The sequence below is a fragment of the Drosophila mauritiana genome, chromosome 3R (genome assembly GCF_004382145.1).
Source record: "Drosophila mauritiana strain mau12 chromosome 3R, ASM438214v1, whole genome shotgun sequence".
NCBI lineage: Eukaryota > Metazoa > Arthropoda > Insecta > Diptera > Drosophilidae > Drosophila > Drosophila mauritiana.
Window position 1 is genome coordinate 9,953,172 of NC_046670.1, and position 26,489 is coordinate 9,979,660.

General features: G+C 42.2%; 4 protein-coding genes across 6 annotated transcripts; 1 reads left to right on the forward strand and 3 right to left on the reverse strand.

The window, feature by feature from the left end:
* Positions 1 to 373: 373 nt before the first annotated feature.
* Positions 374 to 14,228, reverse strand: LOC117143893 (peroxidase). Its single transcript, XM_033308797.1, has 9 exons — positions 13,840 to 14,228; positions 2,854 to 3,023; positions 2,590 to 2,796; positions 2,318 to 2,529; positions 1,513 to 2,257; positions 1,294 to 1,450; positions 863 to 1,232; positions 694 to 799; positions 374 to 635 (listed from the first exon to the last, which is right to left on the reverse strand). The coding sequence occupies exons 2-9, from the start codon at positions 3,021 to 3,023 to the stop codon at positions 530 to 532; spliced, it is 2,073 nt and encodes a 690-aa protein (XP_033164688.1). The 5' UTR covers positions 13,840 to 14,228; the 3' UTR covers positions 374 to 529.
* LOC117143894 (adenylosuccinate lyase) lies at positions 7,679 to 9,478 on the forward strand. The gene has a single exon (XM_033308798.1). The coding sequence runs from the start codon at positions 7,810 to 7,812 to the stop codon at positions 9,253 to 9,255; it is 1,446 nt and encodes a 481-aa protein (XP_033164689.1). The 5' UTR covers positions 7,679 to 7,809; the 3' UTR covers positions 9,256 to 9,478.
* Positions 14,229 to 16,236: 2,008 nt separating the features above from the next.
* Positions 16,237 to 20,443, reverse strand: LOC117145466 (epidermal growth factor receptor kinase substrate 8). 3 transcript variants are annotated; one of them, XM_033311139.1, is made up of 7 exons: positions 20,357 to 20,443; positions 18,961 to 19,354; positions 18,859 to 18,903; positions 17,908 to 18,798; positions 16,939 to 17,308; positions 16,524 to 16,864; positions 16,237 to 16,455 (listed from the first exon to the last, which is right to left on the reverse strand). In XM_033311139.1, exons 2-7 carry the CDS (start codon positions 19,351 to 19,353, stop codon positions 16,360 to 16,362), a joined length of 2,136 nt encoding a protein of 711 aa, XP_033167030.1. In that variant the 5' UTR covers position 19,354; positions 20,357 to 20,443; the 3' UTR covers positions 16,237 to 16,359. The 3 variants fall into 3 exon arrangements, with proteins under 3 accessions (XP_033167030.1, XP_033167028.1, XP_033167029.1); XM_033311137.1 differs by lacking the exon at positions 20,357 to 20,443 and adding an exon at positions 19,785 to 19,866; XM_033311138.1 differs by lacking the exon at positions 20,357 to 20,443 and adding an exon at positions 19,791 to 19,858.
* A 1,108-nt stretch (positions 20,444 to 21,551) lies between these two features.
* On the reverse strand, positions 21,552 to 26,043 carry LOC117145051 (peroxidase). The gene is made up of 11 exons (XM_033310558.1): positions 25,766 to 26,043; positions 24,606 to 24,702; positions 24,106 to 24,439; positions 23,855 to 24,041; positions 23,491 to 23,672; positions 22,857 to 23,422; positions 22,483 to 22,654; positions 22,258 to 22,425; positions 22,074 to 22,191; positions 21,855 to 22,017; positions 21,552 to 21,684 (listed from the first exon to the last, which is right to left on the reverse strand). Exons 1-11 carry the CDS (start codon positions 25,839 to 25,841, stop codon positions 21,654 to 21,656), a joined length of 2,094 nt encoding a protein of 697 aa, XP_033166449.1. The 5' UTR covers positions 25,842 to 26,043; the 3' UTR covers positions 21,552 to 21,653.
* Between the last annotated feature and the right edge of the window lie 446 nt (positions 26,044 to 26,489).

Here is a 26,489-nt window from a genome sequence, read left to right on the forward strand (position 1 = left end):
AATATGTTAAGTCCCATATGAAAACAGAAGACATATGCAAAAAAGAACACATTCTCTGTTGTCGATTGTTTCGCTTTACAATTCGAATTGAACAATGATTCCAAAACGGCAGAAAAAAGAGTTTTGTCTCTTAATTGGCCGTTTCTATCAACTTGTTCACACCTCGGTCGCGCGTCTCCATATGATTAACCCCGATGAATCGGAGCTATCCCAAAGTCAACGAAAGTGTAAAGGTTTTCGGACCCGGCGGTTCATTATCCGGACCTATTGCATAAGAAGGGGTCGGGTCTGGAAGTTCTTGATCTTCTTTGCCCTTGACTTCTTTTCATTTCCATGAAACCTTACAAAGATTATAGGTCAGGGAAAAGTAAAGTTGATTGTTTAAATGGTAAGGGCTTTATTTCTGTACATCAGTTTGGGACATTATCATACAAGGGGGGGAAGGGGCTTCGCATTTACGTTTATGTTACTGATTAAGCTAAAGGTATTTTGTATTCAACTAGTTAAGCATAGATCCCACAGCAGGGGATTACTTCTTTCCGTAGTGAGACGGATCTACAGTGGCATATGGCTTTTGATCAATCCATTTGGTGAGGTCGACTTGTGGAATATTTGAGCACGGCATAATCGGATTCCTGCAATTTCAGAGCTCAGTAACTTTCAGAAAAACCCATTTCATCAATTTGAACTTACGAATGGGAAACAGTTCGGAAAGCTTCGGGCTGCATGGATGAAATGTGGTTGCTATTGTCGCACAGCAAACGGGCCATACTGGCCTTCCTCAGCTCCTCCAGTTGATCTACGAAATTAGACATTATTAAATGAATATTTAAATTAGTCAGAGAAGAAATGCTGTTTTTACCAGGAGTAAATCCAGTGAGCTTGTCTCCGTTTTCGAAGAAGAAACGATCGCCCACCCTGGTTCTGTAGAACTGTTCCGTGAGGATGCACAGGAAGGTGGGTCCAGCCAAAGCTCCGGCCACATGCGCCTCCAAGGAAGCGCCCACAGTCAGGTCCACGTCTTCGTGGCTCGGGTACAACGACTTTAGTTTCTCCAGAATTGGTGGACTGATTAGATCACCGTATCCCTCCCACGAGTGAGCACGTCTCAGTCCACAGAATTCCCGCATGTCATTGTAGGAAGCCAGACCGTGATCTCGATTACGTTGAATGTCCAGGGAACGCAGATCGGAACCGAAGGGCATGTTTCTTCTGAACAAGAAGTGCTTGATCTAAGCCAGGAAAGGTTGAGATGTTAGAAAGGTGTTCTCATTCTGTTATTTGTGTACCCACCTGTCGGTCAAAGTTGATATCAGTTAGCTCCTCGGGCTGCGTGGCATGTCCTCTGGTCAGGGAATCAAAGTTATCTCCCACCTCAATAATACCGGGACGGTTGAACCAGTCGCTGAGGGTCAGGGAGCCGAGAACTTGACGCAGCTCGGAAAGAAGACTGCACAAAAATATTAAAAATAAATTAATATTCTTAACCCATAATAGTAAATAGGCACTTACTCCAAACGACCTTCAATCTGGGAATGGAAGTATCTGAAAGCGGCCGTCGCGTGTTCATTCAGCACCGATGGATCAATGTTGGGATTGAAATCGTTGATGTAGCTTCCGGATGGAGCCTTATAGATCAACTGGTTCTTCAGCATGTTCTCGCCTCCCAAAAAGATGGGCAGCCATTCGTAGTAACTGATCTGCTGATACTGGGCAATGTTGATCTTTCGCGCCTCCTGGAAAAGCGTGCGATCATCGTAGTGTGGATTCAGAGCCGACAGGGCGTCCGCAATGCGATTGTGTTCACGCAGCAGGATCGTCTGGAGAATGGCCAGGCCCGGATTCTGGTTGACCCTCACGTCTCCGGAGCGGTAGCACACCTCACTGGCATCAACGGCATCACAATCGCCGGTCACATTTCGAGAGAGCGGCAGCCACTTGGCTCCGTTACGCTCCTCTACAATCATCCGGCCTCCTTGGAACTCACGGATATCGCTGTTCTGCTGAATGGAATTGCCATATACCAGCGAGAGATCCAAGTACGAGGTGACCACCGTCAGCTGCTCCGCCGGTCCACCGTGGTACTGACAGTTCGAGTCCCGATCCGTCAGAGTGCGCACAAAGTTGAGGCACTCAGTGCCCACTTGGGAGTAAGCCGGATCGTGCGGTGGCACAATAATGGCGAAACAGGTCTTGTGGGCGGTGTCCAGGCCAATTAGACGGCCATCGTCGGTGCAACAACGCGTGGGATGCTTTTCTGTTGGATAATCAAGCAACTTTATCCAGGGATATATCTAATTGGAGATGTAGTACTTACTGGACTGAGTGCCACCAGCTTGCATGCTCATATCGTGGGTCATGATTTGGCCCCACTGCATGTTGTGCAGCGTGAACTCCGGATCGGGTACATCCTGTTCACCGAAAGCAACCAAGGAAACAAGACGAGCACTGGGCAGCTCATCTCCTGTCACGGATCTGGTGGGTGCCGAAATGCCGTCGGCATATTTAGGAGTCAGCAGGCGTCCATACCTAGTAAGAACATAGTCATATGAACTCCTGCATAGCTTAATAATATTTAAGATAAATTACTTGGAATTAGCCACTCCTAAGCCAGGTTGCTCCAAGTGATTGCAGGATCCGTCCAAAGTGCGGTAGGCAGTTTTTTCGCAAATTGCCGGAGGAGCAGCACATGACACCCTGCCAGCAGTGGGAAAACTGTAACCATAAGCTGATACCGGCGGACTGGCAGGCGATGAGAACGGATTTTGTGGAGCCGGAGAGGTAGGCAGGCTGTTCCTAAAAGTTAATGGCTTACATAAGAGCATGACAGAAGAAATATTCCAAAAAACTTACCCAATCACATATGGAGCTGAGCCCTGGAGGTAACTAAAGCCATGATAGTTGGGAAAAGATGATTGCGGTTGATTGTGGACTATGTGGTAGCCAGAGGAAACTTTTAGGCCAAGTGCACTGGAGATGAATCCCAAGAGGGCCAAGAGCAGAAGATCTCGTGCCCTAATCATCTGTAATTAAAATTAAATCATTTAAATACATAATACTTAATGCAGACTTAAGGAATTTGCTTTTCCTGTTCAAAATAAGACACATTAATCATGAATACTGCAGACCAAGGTCTCCGCCATTTACGGCCATCTATATCTATGGATATGGCATCCTGATCTACATGGGAAAAAGTTGTTAGCACTCCTAACACATTCAGCAGCATTAGTGGTGCTGGTATGGTAACCCACATAAAAACCGAATTTTTTGCAGAGGCACCTGCAAGTGGCCAAAAGAGCATACATTGCATGTATCTCCCAGCGACTGATACGTGAAGCCAACACTACCGACTCGGACACGTTGGACACATTGGACACATTTCATGTTCGCCGGCTGCAGACGGCAAGTGAACTACAACTGGAACGTTTTGCATTTTTTTGCGGCAGCCGATCGATCTGGACTCCGGCTCCTTCGGCTCACATATGGTCACAACAGGTTTCATCACCGTTTTGGTGCGCATTCATTATTATTTATTGCGACATTTTAGTACGAACATGTTCATTGCTCAGACCCGGCTATCTGGGTATTATGTGTACTATATGGTATTCGGCCTAAACCCCATACTTTAAACACCGAACACCACACCAAACCCAACCCCGAGCTTAAATCTGAGCACAATGAATGCAATTCAGATGCAGATTCGTGTGCTCAAGGCGCGCAAAAGCGTGAAAAGTCTCATAATTGTTTCATGGCATCGGCATATTTGACCAATTTGCAGGCTACTTATGTAAACAGACCGAATCGACAGTAATGGTTAGCTTTACATAATGAATTTGTCTGCGGCCCCGTTCTGCCGACTACTAAGCCAACTCATTCCCAACCTTTTCCACAAAAGGCCAGCTGCTGGCTGCTGCATGCAAATCCGCATCCATCGGCATCCGCCGCCACCAGAAACTACAGAAAATAAAACAAAGGCAGCCCCTCTGTCAATGTTTTAATTGCATGCCGTGCAGAACAATGGACCAGACAACAATTCGAGTTCGTGCCATGAGTCTTACACTTTCCTGGACCATGGATCCAAATTGATCGGCCAATTGGCGGTGGCCCTATCCAGGAAACCCACGCCTACACTGGGAGTCAATGTGCCCAATTAATACATCTATTCATTAAGCCAGCCAATTTGTTGATAATGCATTTTTTATAATTAGTTGCAAAGCTCCGTCTAAATAAATCATATATAATACGAACTACCCATGGGGGCATCAGCTATCTTGACAGCTCATAGGCTTTAAACTGATAAATTATTAATGTAATATATGTAAAGCTATTTTAAACCCATAATTAAATATTTCAAAATAAAATGCATTGATATACATAAGTACTTTGTAATAGAACTAAGTGGTTTCCTATGTTTTTCTGAGTGCATCTCTGGGACTTCTGAATTCGAATGGGGTCAACGGGTGATTGGAACCGATGATTGGCTGGATTTAAAACCACAACGCCAACATCGCCGCCTGTCAATAGAAAAGAGCGCTGTATTCGAGTCTCGACTTAAATTTGAATTGCAGTCTCAGGCGGACACGCCAAGGCAATCCAATCCAGTCCATATGCAAGTTAGCACATTAAACAGCAGCCGTTGGTCAGGGCCGTCATCAACATTGTTGGTCTCAGCCTTAATGAGAAGTACTAGACACGAATGACTGGGACATAGAACAGACATATATCTGATGTTGGCTATCGGTGAAATCAGAAGCAGACCGCAAGAAAATCTCTGAAAGATCGGGGAGATCTGCAAAATGCTTTGACGTAGACAGACATGTCGTGGCTATAATGGTCACAAGAATCGTCTGGTCGCCTTATTATATTCTAATTTGCCATGCAGTCCCTTTCTAAAAAATGAATACATGCATATAATTTAAGCGCGCCGCGTTCTTGGAGAGCAAATTTTGCTCCGCTTTGTTAAAGAATATTTAAAGTAAATCAATTTAACGATCATAGAAGTTGTGAGACAGCTAAATGAGTGAATTAATTAAATGTTTAATACTTGACAAAATAAAAAACCTTATAAATCGACATTACTCTGCAATGGAAGGCATTCGTATAATAAATAATGCTATTTAGTATATTTTTAAAACAAAACTTATATGAACGACATTCTGTTTTGCGTAAATTTTTTTTGTGTTTAGTATATAGTCTTTGTTTATGTTTGCTATCTTTCGTTGGAGTTCTCGTTATGTCCATTTCCACTTAACTTAATAATTCTTTTTTGTGCATTGTTTATTAACATTTTAAAATTAAGAAAACGTTTAATGCCCAGGAGCCCAGGAGCAGCCATGTCATTATTTATTTTTTTGAATTGTAAATAATTAAAATATATATGTATAACCTAAAAAATTATTTTGTGGTTCTTGTTATTAAATGAATGAAAAATTTGCGTCCAATATTGTTTGCAACAAAATAATTTTTCAAACAAAATCACGATTTTCGACTGATTGTTCCTATAGCAGCTATATGATATAACAAAAAATTTTCGCTAAGCTCGCCCTGGATATATATACTAATTTCTTATGTAGAATTTTAAGTTCTCGTTGCAAAATAATTCTTCTCTTTTTATTCATTTTTACTACAACTTCTAAAGATAAATAGCTTCAATCCCAAATTTCACAACAATTGAGTTATTACTGCCTGACGTAAATTGTATATCAAAAGAATTGGCTGGACTAACCTAACGATCTTTCCACAGCATTAACATATTTTACGCGCACTTCAATTTTGAAACTAGTTTGCTTTACAATTTAAATGGCTGCGAACATTGATTTATGATTCGGTTTTGATTGACTTTCCCAAAGCTTTGGGCGCATACCAAATAATGAGTTATGGACTGTTCAACCACACGACATCAAAAGGCCAATGGAAAAGTTACGTCATTTGAGCGGAAAGGGCTCGATTTGTTTTGGTCATGTCTGTACACTTTTTTTATCTTTGGCTAATTTCATGATTGACATAGACCATACGTTATGCAGCCATGCACTTAAATGGTGCATGTGCACCCATATATGAGCTTTCATAGAAGGCGTGGCAGGTTTGGCCAGATCGAGTGACGAAATTGGCCAACGCGAGCAAATTTTTTACGACTTTAACGACTTCTAATTAAAAACGAATTCATATCCCGAGCTATTTGGTGATCATTAAAGTGTAAAATAGTGCATGGGACGCCTGGTGATGCCGTGATTGATTTATTGGCTGGCTATGGCCAACTATATACCAAATAAGACCTGCTCTATAACCGGAGAGCGACAACATCATTGCAATCGGTTGTTTTTGGCGGAGGTATAGGTATGAAAAACGCGGCTACGTGGCGTGCACACAAATCGAGGACATTCCGATTTGTCCGACCGATACAGTAACAAGCACTAATTGAAATGGCCATTTAAAAGGAAAGTGTCCCAAGCGTCGGGCACCCAAAACTGGAATATGGGACCGGGACCCATCAGAAGCTACAACTGCTCTGGTATTTCTTTATTTTTTTTGTACGGGATCCCAAGTTTCGCAACTCGAGAAATCCGCGCGTTAATTACAAAATATGTGTCGTTTCAAATCACAATTTATGCAAGCCAATGACAGCATTTTGTCAGAGTGCCGTCAATATGCAATTTCATAGCCAAAAGGCACTGGTGATTTACGAAACATAAGTTAGATCACAAGATCTCTGAGGTATTGAGTACAGATCGAGATACAGATCGAGATCTCGTGCCCAGGCCCACGCTCTTGGAAATCTTGGAGCTTGGTCATTTGGCCGGCAAATTTTTCAGCTTCTGAATTTGGAAGCTATTTGGATATTTTCACACATGCCAAATGCAATTTGCAATCGCCTTAGATGCGATGCACTAATTGATTCTTAACTGTACTGCACCGATTTCGTCGAACCAGTTCTGTTCCAAGTGGTCACTGTTTTTGGCTGGTCATTATGTGTATGTTTTGGTTCTGGCTAATGCAAATTAAAATTGTCCGCAAAGTGCTTGACATTTTTAGATTTTAATTACTTTTTACGGCCTGTCCATTAATATGACTACGGTGACAAACGTTGAGATCTGATTTTTATCTTATGGTCAGTTGGATTTTTGCATTTTAGTCTACAGAGCGCTTAATGTTAAAAACTAGTTCGTATTTAAAAGCTATTTATTGTTTGTGTTTTTGATTTATTGCTATCTGGTTATGGATGTTGACTTTATTTCTAGTTTTTATGACGTTGTTATTTAATCGTATAGCCCAATAATCGTGAGTCAATACTAAGGCGATTTTTATTGACTTTTGGTTTTGGCTTTAAACAACCAAAACATTGGCTACCACATAAACTTTGTAGAATGTATGTTCTTTCCGCCAACTTAAATCATAAAGCTAACAGCTTAAGATATCGTATATATAATAACGGCACGGTTAAATCGCTTGGAAATTATTTTAAATTTATCCTAGAACTAGTATTTATGCCGCATAAAGCTTAAGGCTGGACTAAAATAATATAACATATCTTTTAGGACACCTTCATTTGAATAAATTCGTATTTGCTCATTTCCGGTTTCGCTTTTTGAATATAAATATAACGGTCAATTTAGTACTTGGTATATTAGTGTATGCGTATGGTATTTCATATCGCCCTATCGCAAGTCGGTCACACTGCCCCGGCACATGTGAGAATATCGCTCAATTAAGCAACAGTTGTTTTCCGACTCTTCGCTTGTAATTACGCACTATTAGCCCAGTGTTTTTGTGATTTATAGTCCATAATCTCCTACATAGTATACCGAAAAAATGGCTAGCAACTACGAGGGCTATAAGTCGCCGCTGAGCACCCGTTACGCCAGCAAAGAGATGCAGTTCCTCTTTAGTGACCAGAACAAGTTCTCCACCTGGCGCCGGTTGTGGGTGTGGCTGGCGAAGGCGGAGAGCAGGCTGGGATTGGAGATTAGCGATGCCCAGATTGCCGAGATGGAGCTCCAGATCAGCAACATCGACTTTGAGGCGGCCGCCGCCGAGGAGCGACTTACGCGCCACGACGTAATGGCCCACGTCCACGTCTTTGCCAAACAGTGTCCCTCTGCTGCGCCGGTGATCCATTTGGGAGCAACCTCGTGCTATGTCGGCGACAACACTGATCTGATTGTACTGAGGGACGCTCTTAAACTGCTCCTCCCACGGGTCGCCAGCGTGATAGCTCGTCTCAGTCAGTTTGCCCAGAGCTACAAGGATCAGCCCACGTTGGGATTCACCCATCTCCAGCCCGCGCAGTTGACCACGGTGGGCAAGCGGGCGTGCCTGTGGATCCAGGATCTGATCATGGACGAACGGGCGCTGTCCCGCTGTTTGGAGGACCTGCGCTTCCGTGGAGTCAAGGGAACTACTGGTACTCAGGCCTCGTTCCTGCAACTCTTCAATGGGGATGGCGAGAAGGTGAAGCAGCTGGATCTGTTGGTCACCGAACTGGCTGGCTTTAAGAAGGCCTATGCGGTAACCGGACAAACATACTCCAGAAAGGTGGATGTGGAGATCGTGGCCGCGCTTGCCAGCCTCGGCACCACAATCCACAAGATGTGCTCCGATCTGCGCATCCTCGCCTCTCGCAAGGAGCTGGAGGAGCCCTTTGAGAGCACGCAGATTGGCTCCTCGGCCATGCCGTACAAGAGGAACCCTATGCGCTCCGAGCGTTGTTGCGCTCTGGCCCGTCACCTCATCACCTTGTTCAGCAGTGCCGCTAATACACATGCCACCCAGTGGCTGGAACGCACCCTGGATGACTCTGCCAACAGAAGGTTGACCCTATCCGAGGCCTTCCTGGCCGCGGATGCCGCTCTGCTCACTCTGCTCAACATCTCGCAGGGATTGGTGGTCTACCCGAAGGTGATTGAACGGCACATTTCACAGGAGCTGCCCTTCATGTCCACGGAGAATATTATCATGGCCATGGTGAAGGCTGGAGGAGATCGCCAGGTGTGCCACGAGAAGATTCGCGTGCTGTCTCAGGAGGCCGGAGCCCAGGTGAAGCAGCATGGCAAGGACAACGACCTCGTGGATAGAGTGCGCAAGGATCCCTACTTTTCGCCCATCCTGGAGCAACTGGACACCATACTGGATGCGAAAACCTTTACTGGACGCGCCAGCGACCAAGTGGGCGAGTTCGTCAAGGAGGAGGTGGAACCCGTGCTGGCACGCTACTCTGAAGCCCTGAAGAACGTTCAAGACGTCAAGCTGAACATCTAGACGCCCATTATGTTGCCCTGTTTTAATCACTGAATTTGATTTTGAAAAATACACACACACATTCGCACCCAACCAACTGCGTCAGCCATTGGATGCAGTCAACGTTATCACCTTTTAGACTCAATGGGTCGATGGCAGTCAGACCCCCGGCGTGATTTGTCTTTCTGTTTTTGTATTTTTTGCCAGCTTATTTACAATTAAAGGCTAAAAACGAAAAACAAAACCACAAGCCTCGAATCGAACTCGAGTCGACGTTCTTGATCCGAGTAAACATATACACATATTTGCCGCCTGTGCCTTTCCCGTTCGCCACGAGGGCTGACATATCACGACTCCAACGATGCCCCGGCACAGTGGGTCTACGGGTCTCATGCCGCTTGCTATACTTTTAATTATACTACATATAAAACATAACAGTGCTGAGAAATTTCTTGGCGAGCGCGTTTCTTAAACAGTTGCTACTGGCTTTAAGCTGCTGAATATCTTATGCTTTTCATCTTGTTTCCATAATTAAGATTGTTTTTAACGAAAAACTGAAATATCATATCACAATATAAGTATACGAGCCCATAAAAGTAAGTGTACGACTCTGGTTTGCTAATCGCAAAGAGTTCGTCTCACTTTTGCTGTTGCTAAATGGATTATCACCTTTATGTGACTGCATTCAGATCAGATAAGATCGCAATGTGTTTATTAACTCATTGGTTGAACTATGTAAATGAATATGATATATGATATGAATATGGGAATCGTATAGGTCAAACACTATGCAACATTATATACAAGGCTTGTAAACTTTATGATCTGATAGTTAAACAGTGAAAGTAAACTTAGTTTAAATGAGTGAAAATCTATTAAAAAGCAATTTGAATCACTACGGAAACAGCTAAAATAAGCTTTTCGAGCTTGTTTTATTAGCTGCTAATAGATTTGCTTGTCTGCATTTGGTAGCCATAACATTTTAATCAACTCGACGCCAACAGGCTCCAAGTTTCCTTTTTGGTCGACGGATGGCTGTGAAATGATGAGCCGAACGTGTGCCGCACTTGTATGAACGAAGTGGCGACAAGCCGCTCGACTAATTAAGCTCAGTGTCGCGGTATGGTAAAGCGAAAAACAAAGAAATCAGCGGTGACAAGATGTTTTATGATCCGCTACCTGGTTGAATATTGTTGTATTGTAGTGCTGTCGTATTGGCTAGCTGCAATTAAAACTAATGTAATTACGATGGTCCGGTTAACACGCAAAGTACGGCAGTGACAATACAATAATACAATGCCAACCAGAGCAGGGAAAACTCTTGCAAGAGCTATTCGAAAACGGAAGTTTGCAGCGAAGACAATCCGTTCGGCACGCGAGATACAATTTCTTCATTAAAGTGTATCGCACTCGAAAATTGTGTTACTGCAATGTCGGCTCGTTTTTCTGGATATGCTTTCACGCCATCATCATTCAACAGACCGCCGCCCTTATTGAATCACATTTTCCCAGACCTATTAATCGTCCGCGACCTTCTAGCCGGGGGATTATGACTATTCGTAGGATTGCGATGGCAGGAAGCTGGGAAAGCCAATCTCGAATTTCACGAACAAGTCGTGACAGACGCCCCGTGAATCAGCTAACCGACCAGCGGCTGCAGATCAACCAAAGTGGTAATGGACGCCAATTATGGACGGGCCATGTGGCCACTTGCCACTTGCTACTTGCTGCTGCCGTTGACCGTTGCAAGCTGGTCGGTTTGGGGAGTACGGAGACCTTGACTTTGAAACCGACATGCACTCCGAAATGAAGGTAAACATTATGCACCCCGGGTGAAATTGGCAAAACTGGTTGGACCCGAATACACAATCGCTTTCTTTGGGTTTGGGATTGGCTCAATTGGATCAATCGAAGTTGGCCGAATGCAGTGGGGATTGAGTCATGGAAATCACGAAAATCGTCTGGCATTACCAAGCGTGTAATCGTTACCAATCTGTTATGCAAAAGGAATTTAAATATTTAGCCAAGCGCGTTAAATACTTTTGTTGACTAAAGCGTCTATTAAAGTTAAACACTTAATATTCGATAAGGAAGTTTACCATATCATTTGGTGTTATTTAAACATCCAAGAGATTACTATTCCACCAGTTACATTATTTTTAAACAATCTAATTTAACTCAACCAAGAACTAATGGAAATGAACATGATCTCCATATGCTGATAATTATAGTGATAAAGGCTGACTGTGGTAAATAGCAAAGTATTTTGAAAGTCTGTGGTCATCAGCCACATTCCACAAGCACCTCAGCTAATTAATTATGCTATTGATTAATTCGCTCAGGTAATTGCATTAATTGGCCAAGTGCTCTGTGGTTCTTGGGCCAATAAATCCGCCATGTGGACTGCGCACACGCCGGGCTGTCTGCCATGGAGTCATGGGTCCAAGCCATTTCAGACACCGCCTTCGATTTGGCAAGCCGACTTATGCACGAGATTGGGTGCAACGTCCGTAAAAACGCCCACTTCTCTAGGTGACCAGTGGCTACATACATACATAGATTACCCCAGTTATTTTTAGACGCTCGATGCGTAGATATATTGGTCTCAACTGGCTTTCAACCTGTGAAGTGATCGTTTAGGATAGTGATATAATTCATTCACTTTGGAGTTGGCCAAGTTTTTAAGTTTCTATTTCTTCAGTGGGTGGTTCCACAGTTTGCTCACGCAATTCTGGAACGTATGGGTGTGTATAGCTTGGATAACTCGGTCTAACTAGCTGGATTGAACACCAGAAGTGAATTATGCATGTCTGTCAATTATGTGCAACTAAACTAATTGGAATGGGTGGCAGTTGCACAGTCTGGTGTTTCTTGTCTTTCAGCCGATAGTTCCCAAAACTAATATCTGCCATTGTTGGATGTTGGATGGTGTGTCCACGGTGTCGTGACTCGAAGCGCAGGCCTCATTATTTCCTATACAATAAATTAATTTTATGTGAGATCGACCGACAAAGACGGATACAACAAGACCTGCCAGCGACGCCTGTGCAAATTTACATACCTGCGGCCCAAAGATCGTAAATGACTTCTGGGTTTCCAGCTAAATGGCAGTTCGAACAGCATAAGCGTCAAGACTTAAGACCACCAGGTGAATGGCGGCAAGTCGTCGGATGCAGTGAAATATATGAAAGTATTAAGGCATACGCCATACGCCACAATATTGGCTGCGTTTGCATAACGGGCTTAAAAGATTCCGATCGATAGAGAAAGTAAAGCCCACGTAATAAGTCACGGACGATCGAAAACCTGATTCGAATGATCGATTCAAATGTTCTAGCTGAATAACTCAGTGAATGCTCAATGGCCAGAAGAAAGGAAAATGAATTGTCCATAGTATGGAGCATATATCTCAGCTGTCAAGAGCCTGAGATTTATATCAAAGTACTCGAGCCGAATCAAAACACCGGACTTGGTTAGAATGCAGTAAAATGAAATCAATTCGAGGCATTCAAAAGGCCACTACTGCGGGTGCCGATCAATGTGGTTTTTCGGTTTTGGTTTTAATGTTTTTTTTTTTTAATTTTTTGGTTTTTAGTTGAATGGAAACCTTTGTCGAAAGACCCGCAATGGAAGCCTGAAGGTCGCCGCTTTGGATCTCAAAATAATTGTCTTGGTTGTAATTAAAAGATTTGTTACTTTCAACGCAACGCTTTGGGTCACTTGTTTACCGCCAACGGCTTCCAGTGGTTTTAAAAACAACGCTATATTAAAATGTGTAATTTAGAGCAGTTTTGCAAACCGGTATGTGCTTTAAGTACGCGGAGCTATTGTGCTTCATAATTGCCTATTAATTAAAAACCTCATTTCGTTTCAAAACCAAAGCTGTTAACAGAAATATGTATTTGCATGAACGGTATCCTAATGTGGTTTTATTACCAGGTGCCCTTTCTTTAAACAAATTAAGGTAATTTATGCAATTGAGGTTGTTAAGCTGCAGCTTGCAGATACAAATAATTGACATTGGCTGCAAATCATTTATGGCGTTTAATTTAATACAGGTAATTACCCTAAATTATTGGGTTTGGGTTTTATTTTAGCAATTTGTTGACCACTGGGCCCTTAGTTACTAATGAGTTGATAATTATCAGATTGCAGATAAAAGTAGATATCAACTTTTCTAATCCATTAAAGTAATCCAACATAATGCGAGGCTATTGCTGTTGTCCTAATTTTAATTCCAATAAAATTGGCTGTGCAGATTGCGGTTTTCAAAATGTAGATCAAATCATTAACATTTTATTTGAAAAATCTGGTTTATTTCTGGCTGTTTTTATTGTTATTATTGAACTCAAAAAGTCGAACAAGTATTTCAGCTTTCCAAAACAAAGAAATTTGTACTTGCAAATAATCGATACGCTATAAACAATTAAATTTTGAGGTGATTTCTCGATAAATACTTAATTTTTGAAATCCCAGAAATTTAATATCGATGATACACATTTTTGTGGTCTGGTTATGTTTATGTTCATGTTTATTAACGGTTTGGTGAAATAGCCATGTATTTTCGCGGCTATTAAGTTGCGTTACCGCACTTTTTGTACTTACGGTAGCTTGAAGCGAATATCCTTTCTCCAGACGATTAATCAACAGTTTGTTTGCGAATACAATGTAGTTCTTTCACTTTTATTGGCAACGGTTTTGGTGAAGGGGGGAATCCAGCGGAGGGGTATTCCCTCGCGATACTCAAACACAGTATTTACAATCCACCAATTTGGAGTGCGCAATCGCGAATTCCACGCTGAGGTGAGCAAATTGCTGCGAATTATGTTGGTTTTCGCGACTGTTATTGACGTGAAAACTGCAGTTCACCGTTTAATTGGGCTTGCACCTGCCCACAAAAATCGAGGGCTTAGTGCTAATCCGTCGACGATTAACTGGCGGCTCCACTTGAATGCTACGGTTTCGGGATCGTTTGGTTAACTGTGGCAAGGCCCAAGGCGAACTAACTGCGCTGCCGCTGAATTTGGGCCTTTTATATCGAATCCGCTGCGCCGCCGCGCATGCGCAAATGTTGGCGCTAGCGTTAGCGTTAGCGTTAACGTTAGCGTTTCTGAGCCGCATATCCGCGGAGAGTTGAGTTGGTAAGAGCAGGCTGGCACCGGTTGCACCGTACTTGCATCTGCGCGAGTGTGTAAATCAAAGGCTCCCCCGGCTGCTTTTTTTCTACTCTCTGCTCCTATTTAATGGCGCTATTGAAAACGTCGCTGCGTTTATGCTTTATGTAATTTATGTTCGGACAGTTGTCGCTTTTGGCCAGGACACTGCTTATCTTAACCAGGTGTAAAGTGTGCCTAATGCTATTGGTTATTGGTCTTTATTGCTCTCTGATGGAGACCCGCTGACCTTTCTGAGTGCCAACCTATGTAATGTGGGCACACCGCCGCGGCTGGCATGACCTAGAAAGCTTTTCTTTCGAAAATGTTTCAAAATCCACATTTTGGTTTTATGTTGTGTGTCACCGGCTCTGCGTGACCGTCGTTACGGCTAATTGTTTCATTAATTAAACATTTGGGCCGTCCTAGAGCTTAATGCACATAATTGCGGACACTACTTGGCATAAAAAGACACCCCAATATTCGTGTGGGAATTAAGAAATGTAGTTAAGAAAAAAAATATTTTAAATTTTTTATAAATCATTTTGAAGACACGATTTGAAAGCTTCTTGCTGATTTAAATTTTGGAATGCTATTTCACTTCAAAATCAAGCACACATTGGTATGAGAGCACCTAACAGCAAACAAGAAAAGCGTTTAAAGTATGTATGTCTGGCCCGGAATGTTTGCCGCTGTCTAAATCAATCGTATTACCAAATCTTCAAACAGTTTGTAATTATCTGTCAGCATTACCTGGCCGTAAAATGTGCAGTCGACAAAGTTGCATGGAAAGAGTTAAACATGGCTTAGCAAAAAAGCCTATCATTACATACGTCACATTCACACACAATTGGATCTGTCAAATGTATTACAGATCGATTAAAAGTCCTATCCGTAATAAAGGTTGACAAAAATCAGGTATCGGTCATAACTCGTTTGCTTTTTGTTTGTTCGTTGCAAATAAATTGATTTGTGTCTAATTGATTCAATTTGATCGACTCTTAAACCCAAATAACCCATGGACCTGTTTTGTGCGTGGCGCGTAATTGCAAAATTAATTCGTTCTAATTGGCAAAACCGCCGCAGAAAGCGAAACAATTGGTCATCGCTTGTAACTGGACAAACTCGAAAAATCAAAATTCCGAATCTGTTTCTGTATCTGTATCGAACAAATGTTGTATATTTAATGTTTTAGAGACGGTAAGTACACGTGAAGCTACATATGTTTAGCCAAAAAACCAGGCTAACAAGAGACCGGTTGGAGCCTTGAAACATGTGACTTCACAAATCTTAGTTGTCTGGTGAACAGGCGCGTGACTTACATTTTCAAATACTTATTTCCCCCACAATGTGCCCACAAAAAAGGTACACGACACGCCACGCCCCTACCGGTTTGAAACGCCCACTTACTTGACTTTTTGGATGCACTCACGATGCAGAATTTATGAAGATTATCACTTATTACTCTTAATCGTCATAACATTGAAAATCATGCTTATTGAAAAAACCAATTCATTTCGGTTATTTCGTAAGTCTTTTGATTGAAGTCTGCAATTCGAACTGGAGTTCGACATATAAGGTATCTGGGTTATCCAATAAGCGTTGCATTAGGACTGTTCCATAACCAGTTCTCAAAGTTTCCTGTAATGATAAACATATTCTTGCCTAATTAATCATGCCATACCACTTTTGAGTTTAGGGAAGTTAAGTTTCTAAACAGGAAAGCATAGATTTCTTAACTTCATTAATATTTGTGTTCAAATTAAGTATCTATATTACATTTATAATAAATGGGAGATGTTAGAACTAAAACCATAAAAAACTAACCCATTTTTGTCTTGTTTTTTTTTTAATATACGTATGAACACTGTTTAACATAAATGAAGGATTATTACACATAAATAAATTAATGGCATCTGAAGCATTATTGTCTCTCTGGTCTCCGGCTATAAAACTCGGGATACTGGGAGTCTTAGAAGACCTCGTTGGGATTGCCATTGGACTGATCGGCCTTTTGGCGAGCACGTGCCAGTTTGGCAGAAAGCTCCGATGATCGAATGGTTTTGTACTGCAAAATTGGATATTGGAATGGATTCGATTAGATTAGATAAGGTGAGGATATGTCCAAAAACTCACCTCGCAGAAGTTCTTTTGCAGCACGATCTGGGAAATGAGGCGGCGACTCTCCCGCCGGCCAAAGTAACTTTCGATGGTGTGCGGTGATAGGGCGAAGATCTCCTCGCCGGATAGCGTGTGCAATCGCTTGATAATGATGTCCGAGAATCCCTTGCCCCGCAGCCACTCCTCCACCTCGCTTGGCTTTGAGTTCTGGGTGATGAAGATTTCCGGCGTCTTAAGGATCTCCAGGTCCTTGCGCCGCTCTCGCTGCTGCTGCAGTAGACGCAGTTCGTCGTGCACGTCGCCCTGCATGTAGTAGAGCTGGTCATCTGCCTCGCAATCATTGCGGGCTCGCATGGCTGGTAAGAGAGTGAGATAAGTACACAAATCATTATTATATTATATTATTCTTTTTATTTACTAATGTACCCACCTGCAAGTGCTCCTGCCGCCGCCATGTTGCGTTTGAGTGTGCCACTGGGCGTGGGCGTCTGGCTGTCGCTCGGTGGAGGCATCGGTGGTGGAACGGGCACGTTGGGCATCGAGAAGGTGCGCTGCATGGCCTTGCCATTGGCTGCCTGCTGCTCCACGGGAGCGGTATACATGGCCATTGTGTTGCGATACAGCGGAGGATTAACCTCCTCGCCGCCGTTCTCCGTCAAAGCCATCGAGGCTAGCGACTCCGTGTCCCGGCCATTTACTCCGGGCTCAAAGTTGTACGGCGTGAGCACTGTGTGCGGCACGTAGCCAATGTTTCCGTACGAGTTACGGGCCTTCCACCAGTTGCGGGAGTCATCGATAATCTTGGAATCAGACGAGGTATATGATAGTTATTATAAGGTCTGTTATCGTGTTGATAGGGAGCTAAGATCGCGTAATTTGGGAATCGATAAGATTGGTACCATGTATAGTAAACATGGTATACTGTGAAAAATATAATCAATGTTTAGTAATTGCATTCTAAGTTTTTGTATTGCGATAGTGTTACTGACCTCTCATTGGTGAGACATCTCAACTACAATATTCGGGTAAGTCCCTGAATTTAAAATTATTGAATCATATAAATTATCGGCAAAGAATTTTCCTATCTTTACAACCAACACTTATCTAAAGCTTAGTTATATCAGTAACATTCCAAAACAAAAGATTAATATAAAAGTAAAAGATTTCAAGTGAATAATTTTTCACACGTGGACATATCTATATATTAACTAAACTGGATTGTATCCCGAAATAATTGCCTCTTACATACATACGTATGTCAGCGAACGATTTAAAATGCTAAGTCGTTTTAAATCTTACGCAAATCTTAATTAAAGTAACTTAAAAACAATTTTGGTTCAAAGATGTGAATGATAAGAACTGACATTAAAACCCCTTTCGATTATTATTAGTTACGTACCTCCAAATACTCTCCCTTCGTAACCTTTAGTTCCTTATCGTTGGTGGCCGACTTATTGAAGGTTACCTCGGCGATCTTGACGTTTCGGCTCTCCAATCTACTCAACCAGGTGCGATTTCCTAGACCTGGACTCGGAGGCATGGGAACCGGCACTGGCGAAGGCGTTGTGCTCTTCTTGAGAGCAGGAGCCAGGTACGGCACCTCCTCATCGACCACCCAATCGGGAGACCAATCGTCGTAGAAGATCGGGTGATAGGAGCTCTTGTGATCCTTGAACTGATCCTTGGGAACCGTCCAATTGGGACCGAGGCTCTGCCACAGCTGCTTCTCGTTGGAGTCAAGGGTTCCGTTGAGGAAGGCAATGGTCTCACGGCGCAGGAGGGGATTAACCACCGCCTGCGGCAAACCCGCATCCACATAGATATCGTTGCAAACCGTGACGATGGATCTAAGCGATATGAAGACATTGTGCACCGGATCGGCGGGCTTGGTGAATTGGTTCTGCAGCCGAACGGAGTATATCAGGGCAAGCTTCACCTTGGCCAAAATGTCATGGAACTCGCTTTCGATTGGGGGTCGCGATCTCAGGACCAGTAGTCCCTCTCCGTGAGGATTATGCTGCTCCTTGCGTAATTTTAGCTCATTGAGCGCCTCGGCGGCATAATGAAGACGTGCCATGAATCTCTCGATGTCCTCGAAGCAGTGGTTTATCACCTGGACATCCCGCTCGGTCTGCTCCTTGTCTATGGCGTTCTTCTCGGCTGCTATTCCGGCCACAGCAGCTGCTATTCCATACTGATCCTTGGCCTGCTGGTTCTGGGGCCTCTCCGGCTTGGGCAGCAGGATGGGCGTCTTGTTGCGATCCACTGTCACAGGGGTTCCTTTGCTTAGCTGAAAAAACAGAGGATTTGGGATTATAAAGATCGGGGAACTATTCATAATGCAACTCACCGTCTTCAGATCCTCAACCAAGAGCACGGAACTGACATCGGCCACCTAAGATTGATCTAATTATTACAGATCTCTAGGTGCTGAAAAATCATAGCTGCTCACCTGGAAGATGTGCATTTCGGTATTGCCCAGTGAGATTCCGGGCACTGAGAAGATGAGGATATTGTTGAATGACTCCTGCGGATGCTCGCTTATAAAAGCCGTGGGCTCCGTGATCAGGCTACCCGGAAAGTTCTCAATCTCCTTCATCTCACTGTCCAGCATCACAAGCCACTGTCCATTGAAGCTCATGAACATCTTGTGCGGCCAAATGCCGCCGGTCTTTTCCAGTTCGACCAGAAGCTTCATCTTCTCCTTCGGCTGCTTGACCTCAGTCTCGTTCTTTAGCTTAAAGGTGGCCAAGTGCTCCAGGGCATAGGTGGGCTTGACCTCGTCGTAGTACCCATTTGCCTGATTCCCGCCAGGGACTCCATTTTCGTAGCCGTTTTGTGGCATCCTGAGAAATAGGCAAATGGGCATTTAAAATAACTATCTTTTTTTTATCATTTATTGGTGGTTTCCATGTAAAGTGCGCATAGAATATGAACTGCGCAATTCTTTGCCCTTCTTTTTTTTGTTTTGTTGATAACACTACATTGCAATTAATGCATGACAGAAAGGTAATTGCCGATGAGTAATAGTTGCTCTTACACTTTTTAATACACGGAAAATAGGTTAATTTTTAATAGTTCAATAGTAAAGAATTGTATATCTTGTTCTGCATCTTTCACACTATAGATGCAGATACAGGACTTCAATGTTATGCTAACATAAACAGCAAAACATCGAAAGTTTCCAAATGACACTTTAAGTGAAAAATGATAGGCAGGTGTGGGCAATGCGCCAATCTGTGAGATAGTCTCCTGTCTATCACGCTAGATATTTACCCATACTTGATCGAAATGGGTCGGAAGTATTTCAGGGTCCTATTGCCTGCTTTGACCATTCTGGCGGTGTGGAATCAAAGCGTTCTGGTAAACTATTGATTCCCAATGGGCAATGCGAATCAGATAGATAGCTGCCATTAGATACCTTTGTATACCTTTGCATACCATACCATTTGGAAGTACATAGGTACATATGTACATAGGAGAGTACCTATTTCACCTGTGTGGTAGCTACCTGTCCGATTAGATAAACGCAATTGGCACTGTGTTTGCGATTGCCTTGCTTTTTCAGTTTGCTGGCGTTATTTTATTTCTTTTTTTGCAGTTATCACAAGCCAGGAAATTCTTCGCTCATGAAGCAATCGTTAATGGCAGCTTATTACATAAGGACTCGAATATAAGAGTTAATCGCGTATTTTTAGGCCGTGATTGTGGGTCAATTATTTACCGCCGTGATTCGAGATTTATTTATTGCTTTCACTGGCATGACATCAGATCCTAAGATACAGATGTCTGTGCCATATCTTTGGTATCTTGATTTACGGGCTTAGAAGAACCGATGGATTGGTTACCTTGTCTGCTGCCCACTGTGCTCTTTATTTATTTATTTGCTCTTTTCTCTCGACCCGATCTACAACTCTCGACCCGCTGCGAATCGAATTCCAACTCCAACTAACTGACGTTGGCTGGCCCAAAGGGAATGGGAATCGGCGATATCAGCTGGCTCATTAATTGATTGCCTGAAATTGCGATGGTGCGTTATCGCAAAAGCAAAAGTGTGCCTTATCTCTTGGTGCTCATAGGCACTTTTTCAATCTTATCTGGAAGCAGAGCAACAAATACAAATACGAATACAAATACCATTCCTTATGAGAGAGTCTGCTACCTTTGGGCCTTGATTTTGATATCGGCCCACATTGGTATCGTATGAAATGGTCAGCAGTTGACCCTGTTGCCAACAACAAATCTTGCTTTCAATTAAAGATAGTAAGTACTAGGAATTTCTTTAAGTTCCATTATCACAATTATTAAATAGCTTATTAAAAATCGAGTTAATTGGCAAACAAGTGAAAGTTTTCTTGGAATAATAATTAAGTATAAGTACTTATATCTCTATGATTGTTTTTATGTTTACAGACATCATTTAAAACAGTCTTATGACTATTTTTCCCAAAACGATAATGAAAATTACTTATGTCATGACGTGTGCGCATAATTTCGATCAATTACAATTTAAATCTACATACAACTTATTTTATATCTTATACTATTATCATATCCAAGTTATGTATGTTGTCTATGAATCATTCCTAACTTAACAAGGTCCTTCATCATAAATAAAGAGCTTCAAAGCAATCCTGCTTAGGGTCTGAAGTAACTATTTTATTCGTTTATTGGCCAATAACTTTTATTGGAGCCAATTGTGACATTCTTGCCGTTTAATGACGTTTGGCCACTATTTCACGTAATAACAGAAAAAAGCGACCCTCATTACAGTTGAAAATGGGAATTGTTCAAAATGGAAATACACGTACCGCACTGGCCGCAACACTTTCTGCAACAACTTTGAGTATAGTAATATTGCGTGACTTTAACGATCCGCTTCTGAATTGAGAGTTATCAAAAGTGTCAACCAGACAATCGATCTGTAATTCATGTCTATTTAGACACGATGATATAGGAATACAAACCGATCTACCTGTAATTCGATGTTCCCTAAGACAAAACGTATAGTTAACAACCAATATAGCAATAAGATAATAAAAATCAAGATGTTATTGAGGTATTTAATGAGTTTTGGCTCTTATAATTCTTTTTTTTTTGGCTTGGAAACAATCTTAAATGTGAGCGGCTTTGTTTTGTCACCCTCTAGACGTCTTCACAAGAGACCATTTGATTTCTGTAAGGAAACACGAAAGAAAAAAACAATCATTAAGGTTGTAGATAATTTTGGTTGCCGAGCTTATCACTCCAGTACTCAGTATAATATCAAATGGGAATCAAATTGTGTACGGACTGTGACTCAAGCGGGTGACAGGTGATCTATTATGATTTCTTTCCAATACTAACCTGGCCGATGGCAACTGGAAGATATTCTGGGGAACAGCTGAAAGGCCGGAACTCAGGCAAAGGAGTTTGGTTCCATTGAAGTGGCGATATTGCTCCACCAGTTCAGTGTGTTTTTGAACAGCTTTTTGCTGGTTTTGTTGCAGAACATGTACAAATTGTTCAGCTATAAGAAAAGTAATTTAGTGAAACATTCACATTTTATAGCAGGATAACTCATACAGATAATGCAGCTGAAGGTGGGGCCAACGGATCCGTGGACAGGATTCTCAGAAATACCACCTACAATGAGGTCCACATCAGCCCAACTGGCGTAGATTGTTTTCAGCTTATCCAAGACCTTGATGAATGAATATTTTGAAATTATATCAATGAAAGGATCGTAATAAATAATTCAAATACCTACATCACTGGGAATAAAGTGCTCAAAATCTTTCCAGCTTTCTACGGGTCTGGACAGCACACACGATTCCAAGTACCGATGATATGGCAGCAGACCATGATCTCTGCCTCTTTGGATGTCGAAGGCCAAAATATCAGCATGGGTTGGCTTCGTGTCCGTGTGCCAGACGACCTATCAGTTCAAAAATGAATTTTAGAAGCTATAAAATATGAAAATCATTTAGCTTACACCACCGGAATAGGCAGCGTCCATCTTCATGGTCTCCTGATTGAGCAAACTCTCAAGGATGTTATTCAACTTTTGGGAAGTGTACTGCAACTTTGGCTTGTAGATTTCTTCCTTGAGCTCAAAAAGATTTTTAGTTGGTAGCTCCTGGCTAATAAACACATATTGGCTGTTTCTGTAAGGAATTTACAAGCTATTAAAAGTTCAAGGTAAAAATCTATCTTTTTTGTCAGCAAAAGAAAGATAAAAAGACAAAATTATTTGTAATAAAATAAGTGGGCCAGATAATTTTTAAATAGTCCGGTCAACTCTTCGTATTAGTAATTTATATGGATATACATTTCCTAATTTATTCTATATCAGATTATGTCACTTACTTTTCAGTTCCGTAGACTACGTTATCCTTGGTCAGATTTAGGAGCTCATTGGGCAGCATAGAGAAGTAAAATCGAATGGCAGCCACCGCAAACTCATTGGAGACCTCCAAAGCACGATTGGGCTGCTTCCTTCCAATCTCACTGGCCATCTTCTGGCCGAGCACCTCTGGCAGCCACTCCTCAATCACCACCCGCCGATATATGTCCACATTGACCGCCTTGGCAGCTTGGAAGAGCTTTTCATCGCTCCACCGGGGATTCCTTTGCTTCAGCTCGGCAGCCACTTTGTTGTGATTGCGCATGAAGATCGTGTAGATCAGTATGGAGAACGGACTGCTGTTCACCCGCGAATCTCCGGCTGCAAAGCAGGTGCCATCCCCAATCATTTCCCTGGCGCAGAACGATGGTCCCTCCGTATCGGTGGCAATGGGCAGCAGGGCGTTGTCCAATTCTCCACGAGGAGTTGACCTCAACAAACCGCCTTCGAGAACACGCAACTTTCTCTCCGCCGCTGCGGTGAAACCGTAGAGTTGCGACAGATCCAAGGACCCCGTGGCCTGGTTGAGCTACATATAAAAAAAGTAAGCAATCAGTCATATTTTTACGTGGTTTTTCACAATTGAATTCTTCTCACCTGCTCGGCGCCACCGAAATTGCAATCAGCCACGGCCAGAGCACTTCTCACATAGTTAAGGCAGCTGGGCACGTCGTATTTCCCACCGGGCTTGTACAGAATCGGAGCACATGCCGGGTGGTGGTGACGCGGCTGAAGGTTGATCTGGTCACGGCTGCAGCACTCTATCGGTGCTCCATTGCCTGGGAACGGAGAAATCGTTAATTGAAACTGTTTTAACAATATAATTATAAATTCACATCAAAATGGAGTATTTATATACACCCAGAGCACTTTATTGTAGGAAGTTTTAAATAATTTATATACTTTGGTATTTAATTTATTATTTAAGTACGAAAGGAAGAGGTCATCATATGAAACTCACTCATTGATTGCGACACCGGCTTGCTAAGATCATGCTCCACAAACTGCGTCCACTGAGGGAGGGCCAAATTGGAGTTGCTTTCGAGGGTTTGTTGTTTGGAGGTCTGAATGTGATCGGGCTCATACAGCTCCTTACTAATGGACCACGCAGCCGGCACTGTTTCGCGTCTTCCGACATTGGGAAACATCTGAAAATACCATATAAACCATTTAATTCATCTTCTACATCGTGTTTTTCTGGGCGGAACGCACCTCATAGAAACCGTTCCTGTAGTGGCTGCTCCCAAGTAGCCTCCTGAAGGCATGATGACCCTCCCGGTTTCCCTTGAGCGAATTTTCACACTCGGTTCGCAAACTACTGCCCACCGGAAGTGGTTTTTGCTCCAGGTAACTGCGACACTTGTCTCCATCGATATTATTAGGCAGGCATTCGCTGTTTAAAACGAGCAAGCTGGACTTTAGGATCTTCAGGGCAAGCTTATTGTCCTTCTTCGAAGCTAGGCTTGGCAAAGTATCCAGGAGTTGAGCGTGCGAAAGGCTGCCGTTCTTAACAGTGATATCGGAACCTAAAAGATTGTCCTCCAGTCTGAAAAAATGGTTCAGGAATACAAGGTACATTAAATTTAAATCCCAATACGGAAATATAAGTCGCGCAACAAGTTCAAATTACAGTCAGAAAAGTGTCACATCCTAAACTTATTAACGCAAGTCATTAAAGTTAACTGGTTTTCATAGAAATCAGTTGTACAAACCGCTTTTGCCTATTTACTGAGTCCAACGCCGTTTCTACATATTGCAACCATTTCGAAGCAGGAATCCTGTTTAATTCGGCATTAACATCCCGGCTTGCTGAAGATTCACAAAATTATAGAAATGAATTGGTTAAATTTAAGCTCATACAGATGGGTAGTTTAATTTATAAACTCAGTTTTCATTGTTATCATTTCTCATGAGGATTTCAAATTCTAGGCGCCGCTTTAAGGTAATTGGCACGTTTAAAGAAAACATAATTTATATCTACGGTCTAATTGAATTGTTCTGGAATATTCCACAAATTAGGACTTGTCAACACATTAATCAAGACCATTTAAAAGTACTATATCAAAGGTGAAGATACAATCATAAAAAATTGCCTTTTGTGAATGGTTTCTAAGCAGTCGTATTGTTGTTGAAAGTGTGAATCCCCCATTAAAGAGAAATTTACCTGAATACAGTATGCTAATTCAAATGAAATATCTCTGCATCTTACTCGAAAAATAAACATCAATTATTTCTCACGCTTTTAAAAATCTATTTGGATCTGATCAGTAAACAATTGTTGATTGGGAATTCTTATTCAGCGATAAGCCCTCATGTATGCGAACCTTGGGGTGAGCTTTTGGAATTTATTGAAATCTTTATCAACAAGTATATGCAAATGGGAAATTTTGAATGTAACAATTTAGTAATGTTTATTACAATAAATGCAAAAACCTGGTTGAAACAAATGCAGTCATTCATGATGATATAACGCTTGAGCACTCGCAGAAAGTGGAAAGTGAATTTTACATTGAGCAATAAAACAGTTCCACCTTTCTATATATATTTTTAATACTAGCACTTAATTATAGGCAAAATAGTGATGACTTTTTAAATTAATAGCTAAGAGACGACCAGCGTCCGCTCTACGAATGTCTTCCTACTTTATCAATTAAATATTTATGTACTTCAATAAAGTTTTTATTATCATAATAATCCGAATAACAAGCTATAAAATTAATAGATTTCTATCTATTTGGTCTACTTTTCTACACGAAGAAGATGTTACGTTTACTGTGTTCTCTCAAAAGAAATTAGCATGAGCATGAGATACTTGACACCAAAATGTCGCTATAAAGACAGAGTTTAATTTAAATACTGCCAACGGACTTACAATTAGCATCGGTTGTTGTCAATAATGATGCTCCTATTATGAAAGCCAGCAGGCAGATGTACTGAATTCCACCCATTACAGTGTCTTTGTTCTGGAACTCGGATTTTTCAGCCACCGGTTGTGATTCACAAAATAGCCGCACGTCAATGGGATTTAAGTCACGTCGCTAGCTTGTGATAAGGAAGTGATCCGAACTGCGACTCTATCGGACCTAATTCGCGCTTTCAGTCCAATTAAACCGTGTCGACGGCTCAGCGATTCGTAGACTACTGAGCTTGGGGGCAAATCTCGACAGAATCGAGCCGATGAGAATGAGAATGAGTCGCGTCGTTATCACGCACAATGGAACCTCATCATCTGGATAATCGTCATCATCATCTGGCTATCTGGCTGGCAGCAGACTCTCTCAGCGAATGAATAAAGTCGCACAAACGTAAACAAATGTTATTTTTGTTTGGGCTTGGTGAATCAAACCACTCGTACAAAGCCGTACCAACACTAACGCAATATGCAAATAAAGACCTCACCCCTGGAGTTCAGTTCTGCCCACGCCTTTGTCCGTCCATCTACAGATTAATATAACGTATGTATGTAAGGTTTAAAGCTTTTATAAGCCATTTTTAACGCTTGAGTTGATATTTTATTCGACAGATTGCTTAAATCTAGCGCCAAATTTATCGATATGTTGAGCCAGTGGTTCACTAGTTCCGGCTTGAAACTAGTT